The sequence below is a fragment of the Balaenoptera ricei genome, chromosome 8 (assembly GCF_028023285.1).
Source record: "Balaenoptera ricei isolate mBalRic1 chromosome 8, mBalRic1.hap2, whole genome shotgun sequence".
Lineage (NCBI taxonomy): Eukaryota > Metazoa > Chordata > Mammalia > Artiodactyla > Balaenopteridae > Balaenoptera > Balaenoptera ricei.
The window spans coordinates 42255919-42273449 of NC_082646.1; the positions used below are offsets into that span (position 1 = coordinate 42255919).

Sequence of the window (17531 nt, forward strand, 5' to 3'; positions counted from 1 at the left end):
TAAATGGCCACATCCTTGAAAGTCAGAGGTAACGGAGCTGGCTCAGCCATGGGCCCTTGCGGTCCCACCCAGCCCCGGATGGGGTTACGGCCAAGCCAGGTGTCCCGGCTGCCCACGGCACCTCCCCTGCGGCAGCCTCCTGCTCCCCACCGACCTCGAGTTTTTTTTCTTGTTATTTATCAACAGCCCATTGTACAAAGTAGCTCAAATGATGACAGTCTCTTAACAAATGGTGGTGTTGCATTAGGGGCGATTGCCAACTTTCCTCCCAGTTCTGAAACTTTTGATTCTGTGAAATTTTATGGTTCTTGATACACATTTTCAAAAGGTCTCATTTTACAGGTATCAGTAGTATTGTAAGTTGATCTAACAAATCGTAGGCACTGAATTTGATTGATGGGGGAGAGAGCTTCTCCTGTTTTACATTTTTTAGCATGATTAGTGAAAAATAATAGTTTAGACAGTTTGGCAATATGAATTGTCCATCTGAGTGACTGGATTAATGACTTTTAGGCTGCTGCATTGTCTACTGATGTGTATTTTCCTCTTGTCATCCCTCTTAGGCCATGAGTAGGGCCAGAGCCCTCAGATCTCAGTCAGAGGAAGCTGCTTCCGCCTTTAGTGCTGATGACCTTATGAGTATAGATTTGGCAGAACAGATGGCTGATGACTCTGATGACAGCATCACGGCAGCAGCCAGCAAAGGAAGAGGCCGAGGAAGAGGCCGGAGAGGAGGAAGAGGGCAGAATCCAGTGTCAAGAGGAGGATCTCAGAGAGGAAGAGGTTAGCACCGAGTAGTCTTTCTTACACATTCACACTTGGCAGTTGTGTGGGAAATTCAGAATTGTGTTCATCTTGGCAGAATTGAGTTACACAGTCCTTTAAAAATTTATTTTTATAATGCATAAAAATAGTCTGTAATGTAGTTCCAACATGTACATTTCATATTAATAAATTCTGAATGGCCACATGCACATATAGTTTGAATAGTTCTTAACACGTTTTTTTATAAAGAATTTCATAGTGCTTCTCACACATTGGGAACATTTAATAGACATGTTTACTCTCACATGTACAAAGTAATAGTGAGGCAAACACTTAAGGAAAATGTCTAGCTAATGCCCACTAACAGCAGGAAGAAAACTCCAGATTATAAAAGTTATTATTTTTGAAAACTGCCCCTACACAATTTGATTTTTTAAAGCAGTCATTAAATTAATTGCCATCATTGTGTCTAATGTGATACTATTGTCATTGAATAGTCCAAATAATAGAAGATAGTCATCCAGTGACTTCCTGATGCATTATAGAAATCCATCCCTAGGAATATTTTTAAATTATTTTTTTATTAAATATTTATCTGTCGGAATTTTAAGCTGTTAAAATAGGTAGTACTTTAGTTAAAAATCTCCCAGGAGAGAAATCCCCATCTTCTAGCGATAAGGTTTTCATTATCCTTAGATTTATAAATTTTTTCCTTATATTGTAATTGGAACAATATGAACCAAGTGTGGCCTAAGAATAGTCTCTGAAAATTGATTGATCAGACTCTAGATGTTTCTTATATATATCTTTGACATTTTACACATAAACTATGTTTTGACATAACTATTTAGTGGTGTTTTTTTAAAAAAACAAAAAAAACCTTAGCTACTGATGGACTTGTATACTGACCACTCATTATTCTAACAGCAGGCGCTGCTCTGGAGACTTCTACTCGAGGCAGAAGTTCAAAGGCCACTATGTCAACATCTAGAAATATGTCTATTATAGATGGTGAGTATAGACTGCAAAAGATCACCTAGCAGGTACTTATAAATTCCAACACAGGAAGACTCAGGAAACCCCATGAGTAAACCTTACTGGTTTGTGTTGAATCACAGGATAAATTATGCTGATTTAAAAGACCTTTGCCAGGCTTCCCTGGTGGCGCAGTGGTTGAGAATCTGCCTGCCAATGCAGGGGACACGGGTTCGAGCCCTGGTCTGGGAAGATCCCATATGCCACAGAACAACTAGGCCCGTGAGCCACAACTACTGAGCCTGCACGTCTGGAGCCTGTGCTCCGCAACAAGAGAGGCCCGCGCATCGCGATGAAGAGTGGCCCCCGCTTGCCGCAACTACAGAAAGCCCTCGCACAGAAACGAAGACCCAACACAGCCAAAAATAAATAATAAATAAATAATAAATAAATTTTTTTAAAAATAATAAAAAAATAAAAATAAAAGACCTTTGCCATTCATGGAGGCTATTGAAGAGGGTGGGCTCTAAAAATTAATTTTTATATCCTACTTTAGACAAATTTGATTATTTCCTTTTTATAGAGGGATCACTAAGACATGGAAATGGCAGTTGGTCCGTGTATCAACAATGATTAAGAGAGAAGGAACTGCTCCTTAATGTACTGTAAACTTTCTTTCCTCATGCTGCTTTTGTCCATCTCTACTGTTAGTATAGAGTCATGTGAGCTGCATTTAAGGGAAATTATAGTTAGGATTCTTTGAATTGATTTTGTGTATGTGCTGTGGTCTAAAAATTAGCCTCAAACTAAGGTAACCTATTTTTATAAACTATTTTAATAATAATTTAATATAAAAATTTAATGAACTATTTTTAATATTACAGTTTATGAGATCAGAGGAAGTTGTAAGTCAGATCTGTGAAAATATATGTTAAAATAGGTGGTGATATTTTTTTCTCCCTACCATTCAGAGTATATCCATATGTATTTCATTTATATTATCTTATTATTTGAGATTAATTTTTGACAGATTGGAGAGTTGGACTAAATCTCACAAGATGAAATTTATCAAGGGTAAATATAAACTGTATTTATGTCCAAAAGGACAGCTGCACAGAGAAGTATATGATATTAGCAGGGAACCAAGTTAGAAAGACTTAGGTCACTAAGGTTGTGCAGGTTGATCTAACTGTCCAAATCTAATGGTGCCTTAAGCACTATTAATAGAAGTAATGCTTCTCTACAGCAAGGAAGTTCTCCCTCGTACTGATTGGATGTATCATGCCAAGAATACTGTGCTCATCTTTTGGAACCATATTTCAAGAAAGATGTCAACTTTATATGATCATTCAGAAGAGAAACCATATAATATAAAAAACTTGATAGAAGGAACTTAGGATATCTAACCTGGGAAAAATTCAAGTCTTTACAGAAATTAAGTTCTGTTATGTCAAAGATCGAATAGATTTGATTTGTATAGTCCTGAAGACAGTGGTTTTAAATCTATTTTAAGTTATGGATTCTGGAAGCTATGTCTCCTACCTTTAAATAAGTACTCATATGCAATTGTACTCCATTTCAAAGGGCTCAGGGACCCCCATGAAGCCTATCCACGGGCTCCAGGTTAAGAACTACCAACCCAATGAGGATAGATGGGAAAAGCTAATCACACACAGATTTAAGTTTATTATGTGATAAAGTGGACCTGGAAGGCTTAAGAACAATTTCACCTACTCCCTCTTTTATAGACGAGGGAATTGAGCTAAGTAATTTGCCCTAGGTTGATAAAACCACTAATAGTACTAATAATAGCTAATACTTATGAGACGATTACTGCAGGCCTCTCAACAGCTCAGTGGGATAGGCACTTATTATTTCTCTGTTTTACAGAAAAGGGAACTGAGGCTTTGAAAAGATAGGCAACTTATCCAAGGTCTCACAACTAGTAAATTCTAGAGCTTGAATTGATTCCACATTCTCTGGCCTTCAGAGTGAGTACGTAACCACCCTACTGTTAGTTTCCAGAGCAAGAGAAGATTAGAGATTGAGCTACTGGCTCTCAGTAGAGAAGTCTTTGCATTATACGGAATAATCTATCAACCAACATAAAGACGGTGTAAGCTGCCTCAGAAGGAAGTGAGTTGTGACTCCATCAGAGCAAGTTTTCAATATTTTCTGGATGACAGATGACATTGGAGAAAGGATAAAACCATCAGCTCTATTAAATGATTCTTAAAGAACCTTCTTATCAGAAGTTCTGCTGCTATGTTTTTATTCAAGGATTATTCAGTACTTGAGTAGTGCTAGCTGAGATCCTTATCTTTTGACTTTAGAAGTATACTGTCTCTGTTCCCGTTTAGAAAATGACATTTAGAAAGATGCTGTGACATTCTTGGAAGGTGTAAGGTAAAAGAGAAGGGAAAAGGAAGTGAAAAAAGGCAGCACTGGGCTTCCCTGGTGGCGCAGCAGTTGAGAGTCTGCCTGCTAGTGCAGGGGACACGGGTTCGAGCCCTGGTCTGGGAAGATGCCACATGCCACAGAGCGAATAGGCCTGTGAGCCACAACTACTGAGCCTGCGCGTCTGGAGCCCGTGCCCCGCAACAAGAGAGGCCGCGACAGTGAAAGGCCCATGCACCGCGATGAAGAGTGGCCCCCGCTTGCCGCAGCTGGAGAGGGCCCTCGCACAGAAACGAAGACCCAACACAGCCATAAATTAATTAATTAATTAATTAATTTTTTTTAAAAAAGGGCAGCATGGTAAACGATCTGGGATGAGTTCAATGTGTAAAAAGCTTTGTGACTTTGGACAAGTCACTCACCTAGTTTGTTTACAGGTGCATTGGGAATAATCTTGCCATATTGGATTACTCTGAAGATTAAAAGCAAAAAGGCTTGGAATTCGCTGGTGGTCCAGTGGTTAGGACTCTACCGAGGGCCTGGGTTCAATCCCTGGCTGGGGAACTAAGATCCTGGAGGCCACGCAGTACAGCCAAAAAAAAAAAAAAGCCAAAAGCCTGGCACATAGTAGGCTTTTGTGAAATGTTTTTATTTTTATATATATATATATAAAAGAGCTATTATAAAAAAAAGAGAAAACAGAGGGAGTTAGAAAAGGATCGTAAGTAAAATACGAACACTTCCATGTTAAACTACCAAAAGTTGGTCAGCGTGCAACACAGAGGCATAGACTTTGTAAATTACCTGCCTTTCCCTTAGCCCAAACTGCCTTTTATCATCATGGCTTTGTTGTTTTATGTGAAACTTTCCTTGACACCAGTGGGCAGAATTAGTCACTCAGATTGAGTCTTCAGGTTTCCATTGTTGTCATTAAGAAATCAGCTATTAGTTTAGCTTGTTGCTTTTTTTAAAGTAGTCTGTTTTTCCTCCGGCTGGCCGTCTTTGGTGTTCTACACTTTCACTATGATGAATCTAGATATGTGATTCTTTTTTTATCCTGCTTAGGATTTACTGGGTTTCATGAAACTGTGAATTGGTGCCTTTTATCATTTCTAGAAATCCTTTGCTGTTATCCCTTCAGATATTACCTGTGTGCTATTCTTTTTCTTTCCTTCTAAGACTTCAAATAAATAAATGTATGACTATTCACTGTGTCCTCCCACTGGAGGAGGAGTACTAACTTCCCAGAGTAGTTATAAGTGTTAAATGAACTATGCATAACCATTACTGAGCACAGCACTTAGAAAGAATCCAATAACTGACTGCTGCTGTTAGCATTAGTGACAGTGTTTACAGTTAACTCATGAAAATGGATGTTTCTATAAATCAGTCTAAATATGTCTTTTATGCAGTTGATTTGGTCCAATGGTTTTGCAGTTTAACTCCAACATTGGCCTTTTTTTTGAAAAACGAAACTGACTTTTTAATACGGTCTCTGACAAAATAACCATGGAGTACTAACTATAGTTACTATAAGTTTGGGACAAAAGCAACCTTAAACTATAGCTTCTACGTTCGTATTATAAATGGAGGAATGAAGAGATAAATAAAGGTTCAATCCTATTATAACAAGCTCCATGGAGTGTAAAGATTTGTACAGTAGTACTGGAGTTTTATTGGGAAAGGTAGATACTACACTTATAGCCAGCAGCGGTTGTGAATGAAAGTTAACAGCCCAGACTTTTCCACTGAAGTTTGTTTGCAGAGGATAGTGACTAAGTTAATAAAAGAAGCCTCTGTCTTTGCATTTATTTTACCGTGGTTACCACTGCGGCTACTCCATCCACTATTACTAGCGAAATCGTTTGAACACCTACTACATCTAGGCGCTTGCCAAAACAATTTACGTTAACTACCTCTTTTTATCCTGTCAAGAATTTTCAGCATGAAGTATTATTAACACTGTTTTATAGGTGGGGAAACCGAGACTTGAAGAAGCCAAGGAACTTGGCCACAGTCACCCAGCTAGTGAGTCCACATGGCTCTAACTCTAAAACCAGAGCTTTTAACCCCCAATACAGTATGTATTGCCTTCCTAACAGAACCGAGTGCTTAATTTTCTGATAATGTTAATTTATCACACAAATATTTATTGGGGATAAAAAGAAAGGAAGGCTCTTGTTTCTTCCAGGAGCCAAGAGTTTGAGGGGTCAATTAGTGAAAAACGATTGAGCAGAAATAGTTTTTGAAAGAGTCACGATTGCTGGCCTTTTCATTCCGTTGCCCTCTCCAGCCTTTTGAGTAGAGTAGGATGTGAGGCTAGTGATTGAGTAGGGTGAGTAAGAACTCTGCTTCTGCCTTTCCTTTCTCCTCTCAGGTAGACATCCTAAGATTGGGGATAGAACCTGGAATAGGAAAAATGAGTAAATCATAAATTTAGGCTAGGTGGAAAGATTCCTGAGTTTTCTGACTAGGAGAATTTTGGACTTTGTAGGATTCTTTGAGCATTTGACTTCTTCAAGTCCTCTGTCTTTTTATCTCCTCTTGCTCTGTTGTTTAGTTTGGGGGTTATCTTGGGGGAAACCTTTTTTTGTATTAGGAAACTGGTAAGGCGTAGGAGAAAATTAAACCTCTAATTGTCTGTTTAAATTTTATTCTAGGTTTTTAATAATCTGCACTTAATTCCAGTGTAGGGGGCTGGGGTGGGGGGGGTGGTTATCCACACCACCAAGCAGTCCTCAGACACCTGCTGGGTGTCCTGCAAGTCAACTCAATTCTGACACTACCTACCCAGAGACAGCATCAGACCCCACAGGAGAAGGACTCAGTTCCAGAAGACTGCCCCCCTCTACTTCAGATGCCAGTCACAAGTCCAGGTTGTTATCTGTACTTCTGACTAATAGGCTATCAATCAGAGGTCCCCATGACTCCCTACCTTGGATTCAATTAACTTGCTAGAGTGGCTCACAGAACTCAGGAAACTAGTTTACTCACTAGATTACTAGTTTATTACAAAAGATATGAAAGGATATGAATCAATAGCCAGATGAAGAGATGTATAGGGCAAAGTCCAGAACAAAGGAGCTTCTGTCCTCATTGAGTTTGGGATCTAGGCATGTTGGCACGTGGAAGCATCTTGATTCACCACCTGGAAGCTCTCTGAACCCCCTCCTTTTGGGTTTTTATGGAGGCCCCACTACATAGGAATGATTGATTAAAGCATTGGCTGTTGGTGGTTGATTCAACCTCTAGCTCCTCTTCCCTCCCCAGAAATCGGGGATGGGACTGAAAGTTCGAACCCTCTATTCCTGGTTGGTTCCCCTGGTAACCAGCCTCCCTCCTCAGTTGTGGTCCCAAAGTTACCTCATTAACATAGCAAAAAGCACCTTGATGGCTCTCATTACTTTAGGAAATTAGGGTTTTAGGGGCTCTCTGCCAGAAATGTGGATGAAGACCAAACATACATTTCTTACTATAGAATCAAAATATTACAGTTTTGGTCTCGGGAAAAATAAAAATTAACTAAACTTCATGTTTCTAACCAAGTTTACAAAGCTGAAAATGTAAGGATTCATAGGAAGGTTATCATGGAATGAAAGGTAGGCTGTTTTCTAGCATTCCCTCTGGACTATTTCTTAGGTACTGAATATTTCTAACAAAGTAGAGGAGAATAAGGAAGCGCTTACTGGAACCATGTGGCTCCCACAGGGAAAGAGATTGCTAACCATAAGAGAAGCAACACCTGAGGAGGGTTACTTTCACTGTATTTGGAGTTCAGTCCATTATTAGGTGGTCAGATTTTATCCTTCAGGTATTTTTCTATAAAATATTTTTAGTGTAGGTGTATTTATGAACACTGCTTATTACTACTTTATTTGAGTAAACCAGGAAATCATATGAGACTGGTAGTTAGACATATAATTCCATCTCCAGATTTTAAAGCACAGTAAGTGGTTTTATAATTAGTCATCATGGATTTTTGCAGATAGGACTTAGGAAACCTTCAGCTAAAGAAGTGTGCAAATTTTTCTAAGCTTTTTTAAGAATAGCATAATGGATGTTTCATCTTTTTCATTATAGCCTTTAAAGCTACAAGACAGCAGCCCTCCCAAAATGTTGCTACTAAGAATTATTCAGAGGTAAGAAAAAAAGTTTTGTAATTGTGTACCAATTTATGTTTCCTACATTATGATTGTCAGTTCTTTGGTCTACAAAGTAAATAAAAGAAGAAAAAATGTGGAACGTTAAAACTGCAGAGAACTTTACTGATTATCTAGACTGAGGGCTTCTAGGGTTTTTGTGTGGGAGGAGGGTTTCTCTTTTTCTTTCTTTAATAATGGATCGCATGATTGGACACCCATAAATGTTTGTACCCAGTAATATTTTTAAGGATAATAACGTTGAACCAAAAGAGTCCATGCGTGGAAAACTATGATTGAAGATGGGTGTTCAGTGCGTAGAGAGGTCTTATTTATTGCTGGCTTCCTTTTGTTACTTATACTCTCATAATACTCTGGCTTGTGTCTTAACGGCTGAAGGCAGACTCAAGACAAGCTACAAGGTCTGACTCTATGGACCTCTGTGTTCAGCTCTAGATTTAACATGAAACTTCTGCTCTTCCTTTGGATTCCAAGAAGAGTCCAGAATGGGCTTGATTCTCCTGTTCCCCCTCTTTCAAAACACATGTGTCTTACTTCCCAGGCACCATCCCTGGCCTCTACCTACTAGATGCCTGGGGTGTCCCCTCTAGTTATGATAATCAAAATGTCTCCAGACATGTCCAGATGTTTCTGGGATGGGAGGGGGGGTTAAAAATCACACCTAGTTGAGAATCGTTGCTCTATATCATACTGCCCCACCAGCATTTTCTCAAATTTCACTCCTTCTTGATCTCGAGTATGTGACACAATTGACCACCTCCTCTTCCAGAAAACTTCTCTGTTTGTTTTTTTTTTCCTCTCATTATTATACAATTATATATGGGTATACTGGTGCTAACTTTTATCCTGAGCTCCATTTCATTATTCCTATTCAACTATTGCCTGCTATCGCTTCAAGATCGTATCTGAAAACAAAATTATCATCATGTCCACAAGGTAGCTTCCCTTCTAGATTTTTCTTTTATAATGCAAGAACATGAGTTCAGAAAGAACAAGTCATGGTAACTTTTTCTTTCATTTTTTTGATTGAGGTGACATAGTGGTAGATAAGGGGAATGCTGAAGGCATTTGATTCCTTCAAGGCACTTAAGAAAATCTCCTGATAGTTTCATGGACAAAATGCAGAAATATTGGCTGGATTCATAGCTATTTAGACAACTTCATTTAACGGTTTTTGATTAATAGTTCAATGTCAGCCTTGGGTGGAGGGGGGGTCTCAAGTGCTGCTTTTTTCACTATTTTTTCTTTGGCTTTATCAGTTGGATGAAGACATGGCAAATGTGTGTATTAAGTGTCAAGATAACACAAAATGTAGAGGAATAGGTAGTAATTTGGATGATAGAATGAAGAATCACAAGTATCTTTCATGGGGCTTAAAAGCAGCAAGTGGTATTTAACAGGGATAAATGTAACAGAAAAACAGATATCCGGTACTTCCCACACAGTCTTATACCTCATTTAAAATTGGAGATGAAGCACCGATGGCCTAGTTCCTCATTAGAACCCAAAAAAATCACAGGGCACTGTCCGCACATGACCCGATGTGAGTCATTCACCAATCTAAGTGCATGTTTAGGTACCCAGGCTGCCGTGGTAGCAGGAGAGAAGTGAGCTCACACATGTTGTATAAAAAAACCATTTATAAATGAAGAGTGACATTAGTGGGGAGGTTAGGCAGAGCTTTGGTTTTCATGGTTATTGCTTACATGGTATCTGCCTCCTTTTTTGTAACTTTTTGTAAAAATATATATTTTTTGACGTTAGTTAATGCATTTTTATTTAGATTTTCCATTCCCACAAAGACTATTTGCTCTTCTGTTTCTCCCCCTTAGGTAATTGTGGTAGATGAGTCAGATATGGAAGAAGACATTTTTCCTACCACTTCCAAAGCTGATCAAAGGTCGGTGCAGTGACTTCCTGCAAAAAGGAATATCTGAAAAAATTAAAAATTATCCAGAATTCAACATATACATTTCTCTATGCTACGGAAGTCTGATTTTTAAAAAACTTTTATTTATGTATGTATGTATGTATGTATGTATGTATGGCTGTGTTGGGTCTTCATTCCTGCACACAGGCTTTGTCTAGTTGCGGCAAACGGGAGCTACTCTTCATTGCGGTGTGCGGGCTTCTCATTGCGGTGGCTTTTCTTATTACGGAGCACGGGCTCTAGGCGTGCAGGCTTCAATAGTTGTGGCTCGCAGGCTCAGTAGTTGCGGCACACGGGCTTAGTTGCTCTGTGGCACGTGGGATCTTCCCAGACCAGGGTTCAAACCCATGTCCCCTGCATTGGCAGGCAGATCTTAACCATTGCGCCACCAGGGAAGCCCTGGAAGTCCAACAGATTTATTTTCAGCTAGTCACGTACGTACAAACGTGAAAAATAGACCAAGGGGTAGTTCGTGGAGTCAATGCAGCATTATTACAAGTATTTTCACTGAAACTTTGAATAACTTGTCATTCATTTCCTTTTGCCTTTGTTACCCAGTGATTTTCTTGCTGGAGTACTGTGTCTTCTCCAATTAACAGAAAATAGCTTTGTATTTTGTTAATATTCTGTTTCAGCTTTTAGCACTTCCTATGTGTCAGGTACCATTCTGAGCCTTTGCATATGAATTAGCTTATTTGCTGCTCACGGTCACTCCAGGAGGTAAATATACTTATAACTCTATTTTCCCCCTTTTACCTTTGAAGAAAGTGAGGCGTGGTAGTCTAAGTAACTTACCTAAGGTCACACAGCCAGTCACAGAGCCAGGCATTCTGCTCCAGGACTCATCTTTGCTGTTGCTGCTGCTGCTGCTTTTTTTTTTTTTTTTTTTTAATTTTATTGGAAGTATAGTTGATTTACAATGTTGTGTTAATCTCTGCTGTACAGCAAAGTGAATCAGTTGTACATATACATATTCTTTTTCATATTCTTTTCCATTATGGTTTATCACAGGATACTGAATATGGTTCCCTATGCTATGCAGTAGGACCTTGTTGTGTATCCATCCTGTGTATCAATATAATAATTTGCATCTGCTAACCCCAAACTCCCACTCCATCCCTCCCCCACCTGCCTCCCCCTTGGCAGCTACAAGTCTGTCCTCTATGTCTGTGAGTCTGTTTCTGTTTTGTAGATAAGTTCATTTGTGTCGTATTTTGGATTCCACATGTAAGTGATATCATGTGATCTTTGTCTTTCTCTTTCTGACTGACTTCGCTTAGTACGATAATCTCTAGGTCCATCCTCTGCTGTTGCTTCTTCACATAATAGATTAAGCTCTCAGACCTCTGTGCATGTAATAAGAATCACTTAATTGACGAGAGGAGATTTAGAAACGAACATTTTGGCAAGAAATCTGAAATCAGCCTTGGCAGATTTGTGTTCCTGATGACAGCAGCTGGGTGACACAAGTTATGCTGTCTTTGAGGAATTGTTTAGTAATGGCATGGTTTGTATAGTTATTTCACTCATCATTTAAAGTATTTAAGCTCTACCACTTACTGAGTGTGGACCTTGTGCAAGTTTTTTTGACTTCTGTGCCTCAGTGTCCTCATCTGTAAGATGAAGATAATAATATTTACCTCAAAGTGTTATGAGGCTTTAAAGTGAGTTAATATTTGTGAAGTGCTAAGTACAGTACTTAACACATAGTAACACCTCTAGAAGGGCTTATTGAAGAAATAACAGGCTAGGGAAATAGAACAAGAATAATGGGAAGAATGGTAAGCAGTAAAAGCACTAATATTCTGGTAGTTGACTTTAAAAAGGAAAGAACTTCCAACTGTAAAACTCCTTTCTGCTGGATGGGCAGTGGAAATCCACCCACTTTTCCCTGGAAGAACTGCACCAAACTCTACATGGTTGTACTGGGGATAAAAGGACCCTTCCAGATTTGATAGAGCTGGTGGCAACCTTCCCCCCACGCCGACCTTAAAGCAGTGAGCAAGAGAAGACCTGGCCCCATCAGGCCAGGTAGAGGAGGAGAGATGGAGGGGATTCTATTAAACCTTGCAGTGGGGGGAGCCAACATTTTGGTGGCAACTTTTACGTACCAAGGCCAATTTAACATGTTCTCTTATGCTTGTGATGCTGCTACAACTGACATAATTGGCTGAACATCTCTAGGTAGGAATTCTGACTTGTGCCTCCAAGTTATATCTGTACAAAAATGGAGAAGACATACAGCTCATGGCACTCAATGTAATACACCCTGTCTGCCTTATTTTTGAGCCATCCACAGAAAACTAGTCCAATTAAACATTTTTTGACATCCAGGACAATAGCCCATTTATTTGACCCAGGAGTCAAAACTGTATAACCATTCTTCCCTTCCTGCCACTGCTTTCTAAGGATAGGGGACCTCTCATAGACTGGATCTGTAGGTGTGTGAGGTCCTCTGGTGCAGAATTAGGGGCTCCTGCTATGATCAAATGAGCCAGCATCTGGTGTAGAATGCCTGGCTTGTTTCTGGACACCACTGGTTATTTGTCTGGGGAGACATCAGCAAGCGGAGTCAGGCCTCAGTGGGTGCTTCTTCCTATAACCCCCCTCTTTCCCCAGCTCTCACAGCAACAATGCCTCACCTGCTGTGGCTAGCCTTGGCACTGTGGCTTCATGCTTTTGATCTGCTTCTTCCTGTCACAGATGATGGAAACAAGTCAACAATGCTCAGTTCCTGCTTAGGTCAAGTACAGAGAGTTGGGGACTTCCCAGGTAGATTGGTTGATAGATTCCTTGATCCTCTACCTCCAAAGCTATGTTGCTGTTCAAGTTTGCTCGGCAGATCCTCCTGTCCTTTACTTTTGTGCCTAAGGGGCTGTGGATTTTTCTGTTTCCTTCTGATGCATAGACCTCTTGACTCTCAACAATTTGTCCAGACAAGACCTTTAGATACATTTTGTTTGCTATAGTAACATCCCAAAGCATGGTAACAAACTGTTGGCTAAGAGTTCACAAACACTGCTTTTATTTAAGACAGGAGCCGGCAGACTTTTTTCTTAAAGGGCCAGGTAGTAAATATTTTAGGCTTTGCGGGCCAAGAGGCAAAACTGGGGATATTATGTAGGTGCTTATATAACCATTTAAATATACCCATTTCAAAATGTGAAGACCATTCTTAGCTCACAGGCTGTAAGGAACAGGTAGGCTGGATTTGGTCTGCTAGCCAAGTTTGCTGGCCCCTGTCCTAAGATGACTTAAAATTTTTGTTAGTAAAAATACATAGGAATATGAGTTCCATCACTACAAGTTAAGCTTCATAAAAGTAGATTCCTGATTATCTTGCTTACTGATGTTTCCCAGGGCCTATCATAGTACCTGGCAGGGGTCAAGCACTAAATAAATATTTGTTATTCGGACTGGACACAAATAATATTAACAGTGAGGCAACCCTAGAAAGCGGTGAGCCTTTCCTAAGATCCTTTTATCCTGTTACAGAAACGTAACTGAGATTTGATTTAAAATATTTCAGTATTGCCATAATTTTCAGGAGTAGAGGATGGTAGTAGATACGTGTTAATATATGCTAAGAACTATGATGTCAGCAAACATCTGTGGCGTGCTTCATGTGTGTCAGGCACTGATCAAAGTGTTTAAGTATATAAACACATTTAATCTTTAAAAAGTTCTTATCATCCTCGTTTTACAGGTGAGGAAATTGCGGCACAGAGAGGCTAAGCTGCTTGAAGCCATGTAGCCCCTAAATGGCAGAACTGGAATTCAGACCCTGACATCAGAGTCCTTTTCATTGCCACTAAGCTCCTACTGCCTCTAATGTAGCTCGAAGGGAATGTGTTAGTTATTTTTATTCATGGCTGCTACTAAAATGAAAAACTTAGCTAAAAACTTCTTTGTGATGAATTCTTTGGTTCATTTTCTCTGTTTTTCTCATATTTTGCCTCAGGTGGTTGAGCACTTCATCATCGAGCAAACACATGTCCCGGAGCCACAACACTAAAGGGGTTGATTTTGAATCAGATGAGGTAATAGCGTAATACGTTAAGTCTTAAATAATTCTTAAATGTTTATAAAATCTGAATAGGGACTGCTATGCTAGTTGCCGAAAATTATTTCTAAAAATAGTTTCATTGATCACCTTCCTTTGAACCATAGTTAACATTGAGTCAGTGAGTAGCCTCTGCTTAGTGCTCATCGATGGAAATACCTCAGATGTGAAAGGCCTGCAGATCCTTAACATATAATATTCACTCAGCTCTTATTTAACTTGCCCAGTTAACAGTAGATTCAGAATAGTTTTTTCAGCTTCTGGTGTTTATGTTTGGAGAAATAGTGGTGATGATATCGTGAAAGCCTTTGATGTTACTTTACAACAGAATGTTTATTAAATGTTCACTATATGCTCTACACATTTCCCGTATATTTAAGGTGGTACATGATGGTGTTTTTCAGTTGTGGTAGAAACACACAACATAAAACTTACCATCTTAACCAGGTTTTTTTTTTTTTTTTAATTTATTTATTTATTTATTTATGGCTGTGTTGGGTCTTCGTTTCTGTGCGAGGGCTTTCTCTAGTTGCGGCAAGCGGGGGCCACTCTTCATCGCGATGCGCGGGCCACTCACTATCGCGGCCTCTCTTGTTGCAGAGCACAGGCTCCAGACGCGCAGGCTCAGTAATTGTGGCTCACGGGCCCAGTTGCTCCACGGCATGTGGGATCTTCCCAGACCAGGGCTCGAACCCGTGTCCCCTGCATTGGCAGGCAGATTCTCAACCACTGCGCCACCAGGGAAGCCCCATCTTAACCAGTTTTAAGTGTACAGTTTGTTCACTAATATTAAGTATATTCACACTGTTGTACAACGATCTCCAGAACCTTTTCATGTTCCAAAACGAAAAATCTATACCCATTGAACCACATCTCCTCATTTTCCCCTCTCCTCAGCCCCTGGCAAGGGGCTCTTCTACTTTGTGTCATTATGATTTTGACTACTCTGATACTTCATATAAGTGGAATTATACAGCATTTGTCTTTTTGAGCCTGACTTATTTCACTGAGCATTAGTGTCCTCCAGGTTCATCCCTGTTGTACCACATGACTCACGCCTTTGATTTTGAGTTTCACCTGCTGCCGTCATGTTCCCTGTGTCCCAGCTGTGGTTTTGAAACAGCTTGAAGAGAAGACTCCCCAGAACTCAGGCTGCAAAGAAAAATGGGCCCATGAGCTCAGTCTGCCTATTAAATACTAGCATGTTGCCTCCAGGAGAGAAGTGGGCAGTTGTTGACCCGTTTGTTAATTCCAAAGCATCTAGATATACATGTGGTTATATGTTACTTACAGAAATTCATATAGTTCATGTTAGCTGCAAAGGAGAACTATTAGCAAATTCTCTACTATGGTTTGGATTTATCTCTGATTTATTAACGAGTTCTGCCTTTTATGGTAGCAGAAAATGAATCAATAATTGAGAGCGAATTTGTGTTTCTCAAGGCATCCATATCTCACTAGAGATAGCTAATTTAGCGAACACTGGGACATGTTAATATCACCAGCAGAGCCTAACACCAAATAATCATCCCTTTTTATTAATGTCTTAAAAGAAACATAAATCAAAACTTTACAGATTTGCTTTCTCTTTTGAATAGTTAGTTATAGAATGTATATCATTGATTTTATGTTAACCTCATCAAATTATGTATTTGGGGCTTATCGAAGGTTAAGTTTTCATTCTCTCTAATTAAATTCTTAGTTAACATCTGATATTCCTGCCTATTCTTACTATGCATATAATCTACGTCCCAGCAGCATGGGAACTCTTTGAAACTAAATAGTTCCTCTACTTATTTTTCCAAAAAAAAATATTTGAAAGGTTGCTTTCCTAGGTTGCTTCTTGTACCAGTCTGAGAGTAGCTGTCTATTTCTAGCATTAAATGGGTAATGGAAATAAAAATTACAGCTATTTCTGAATTAGGTCATGTGGCTTCATTATTTTTTTGGCTCTGAATTTCCAGAACATCAGATATACCAGTTATAAAATGTAAGTGAAAAAAAAAAAAAAAAACCTATTTAAAAACCTAATAGAAATGACTTGAAGAGTTTTTTTTGGTTTTTTTTTTTTTTTGTCTTGCCCATGCCTTATTTGCTTTTATTAAGGTGAATAGTTGAGAGAAATATATATGATATATATTGTGGGCTTATATATATACACACATATAGAGCAGGATAAATTTTATTTTTAATGCTTGCTAAGAATTTAGCTGGACTTTCATTGTTTTAACAATGAAATAGCTACTAAGGAAGGAAGGAAGAGAAAAAAATTGACAAACTATTCATATTTATAAAGGAAATAGAAAAATGAAAGTCTACCCCATGTGAAAGGAGAAAATGGCTCTTACTGGTATTGTTTTGCCCATAAGAACTTCTGTCTTGTTTCAGTGAAGCATGGAACAGTCACTAATTTGACATTTGGATGTCATTCCAGGATGATGATGATGATCCTTTTATGAACATTAGTTCTTTAAGAAGAAACAGAAGATAATATATTTAATGGCAGTTTGAAGTTTTCAAGATTCAGGAAAAATCGAAACGTTGTAAACTACAAGTTTACCGGTTGAAGATTTGAAGATTTTTTGAGTATTGCTGTTAACTGAAGAATTTGAATGATTCTTACTTAACAGAGAAACTAACGTATAAAAATTTATGTTTTTGAATATCATTTCCTGAACATGACTTCATTATTTGAGAAACTTCCCAGCTCAAGGGTATATAGTATAGCATTGGTTTTCCTTATTTTTTAATCTGGTTGTTAACACTACCTGTTCTGTAAATGCTCCATAAAACTTAGAATGTTGTTTTTCTGACATACATCAGTATATGTCTTACCGAGTGAGAGCTTTGCTTAAATACAGTCTTGAGTAAGGACTAAAATAAATCTACCATTGTACGTTTCTGCTTTATAATCAAAGACTGTCAGTATTTTAAGGTTATTATATTTAGCCAAAGTTGAGGAAAAGAGCTTATAGAATCTAGCCCTTTTTATAATTTTTGTAACTTCTAGACATCCTAGATTTCCTGCAGGTAAAACAATTTATATGAAACAGTACCTAAGCTCACTGTCTGTTACTCAGTATATGCTCTTTTTCTAATGCTTGTGATAGTATCAGCCAGAAACTTTGAATGATTACATATACCCTATACTTTGAATAACTAGATATAAGTTTGTATCATAAAATAAAGTCTGTCAGAATTATTGAGTTTTTTATTCCAGTTGTAGCAAAGATTCCAGAGG

General features: G+C 38.7%; 1 protein-coding gene across 2 annotated transcripts in view; it reads left to right on the forward strand.

The window, feature by feature from the left end:
* MRE11 (MRE11 homolog, double strand break repair nuclease) overlaps nucleotides 1–17486 on the forward strand; it is a 68040-nt gene extending 50554 nt beyond the window's left edge. The window contains exons 15-20 of one of the 2 annotated variants that reach the window (XM_059930572.1): nucleotides 564–783; nucleotides 1693–1776; nucleotides 8218–8276; nucleotides 10130–10197; nucleotides 14189–14267; nucleotides 16725–17486. In XM_059930572.1, the coding sequence (XP_059786555.1) occupies nucleotides 564–783; nucleotides 1693–1776; nucleotides 8218–8276; nucleotides 10130–10197; nucleotides 14189–14267; nucleotides 16725–16781 (567 nt within the window). In that variant the 3' untranslated portion in view covers nucleotides 16782–17486. Of the gene's footprint in view, nucleotides 1–563; nucleotides 784–1692; nucleotides 1777–1883; nucleotides 2157–8217; nucleotides 8277–10129; nucleotides 10198–14188; nucleotides 14268–16724 lie in introns of those variants that run through there. The other variant, XM_059930573.1, reaches the window with a different exon arrangement.
* The last annotated feature ends 45 nt before the right edge of the window (nucleotides 17487–17531 follow it).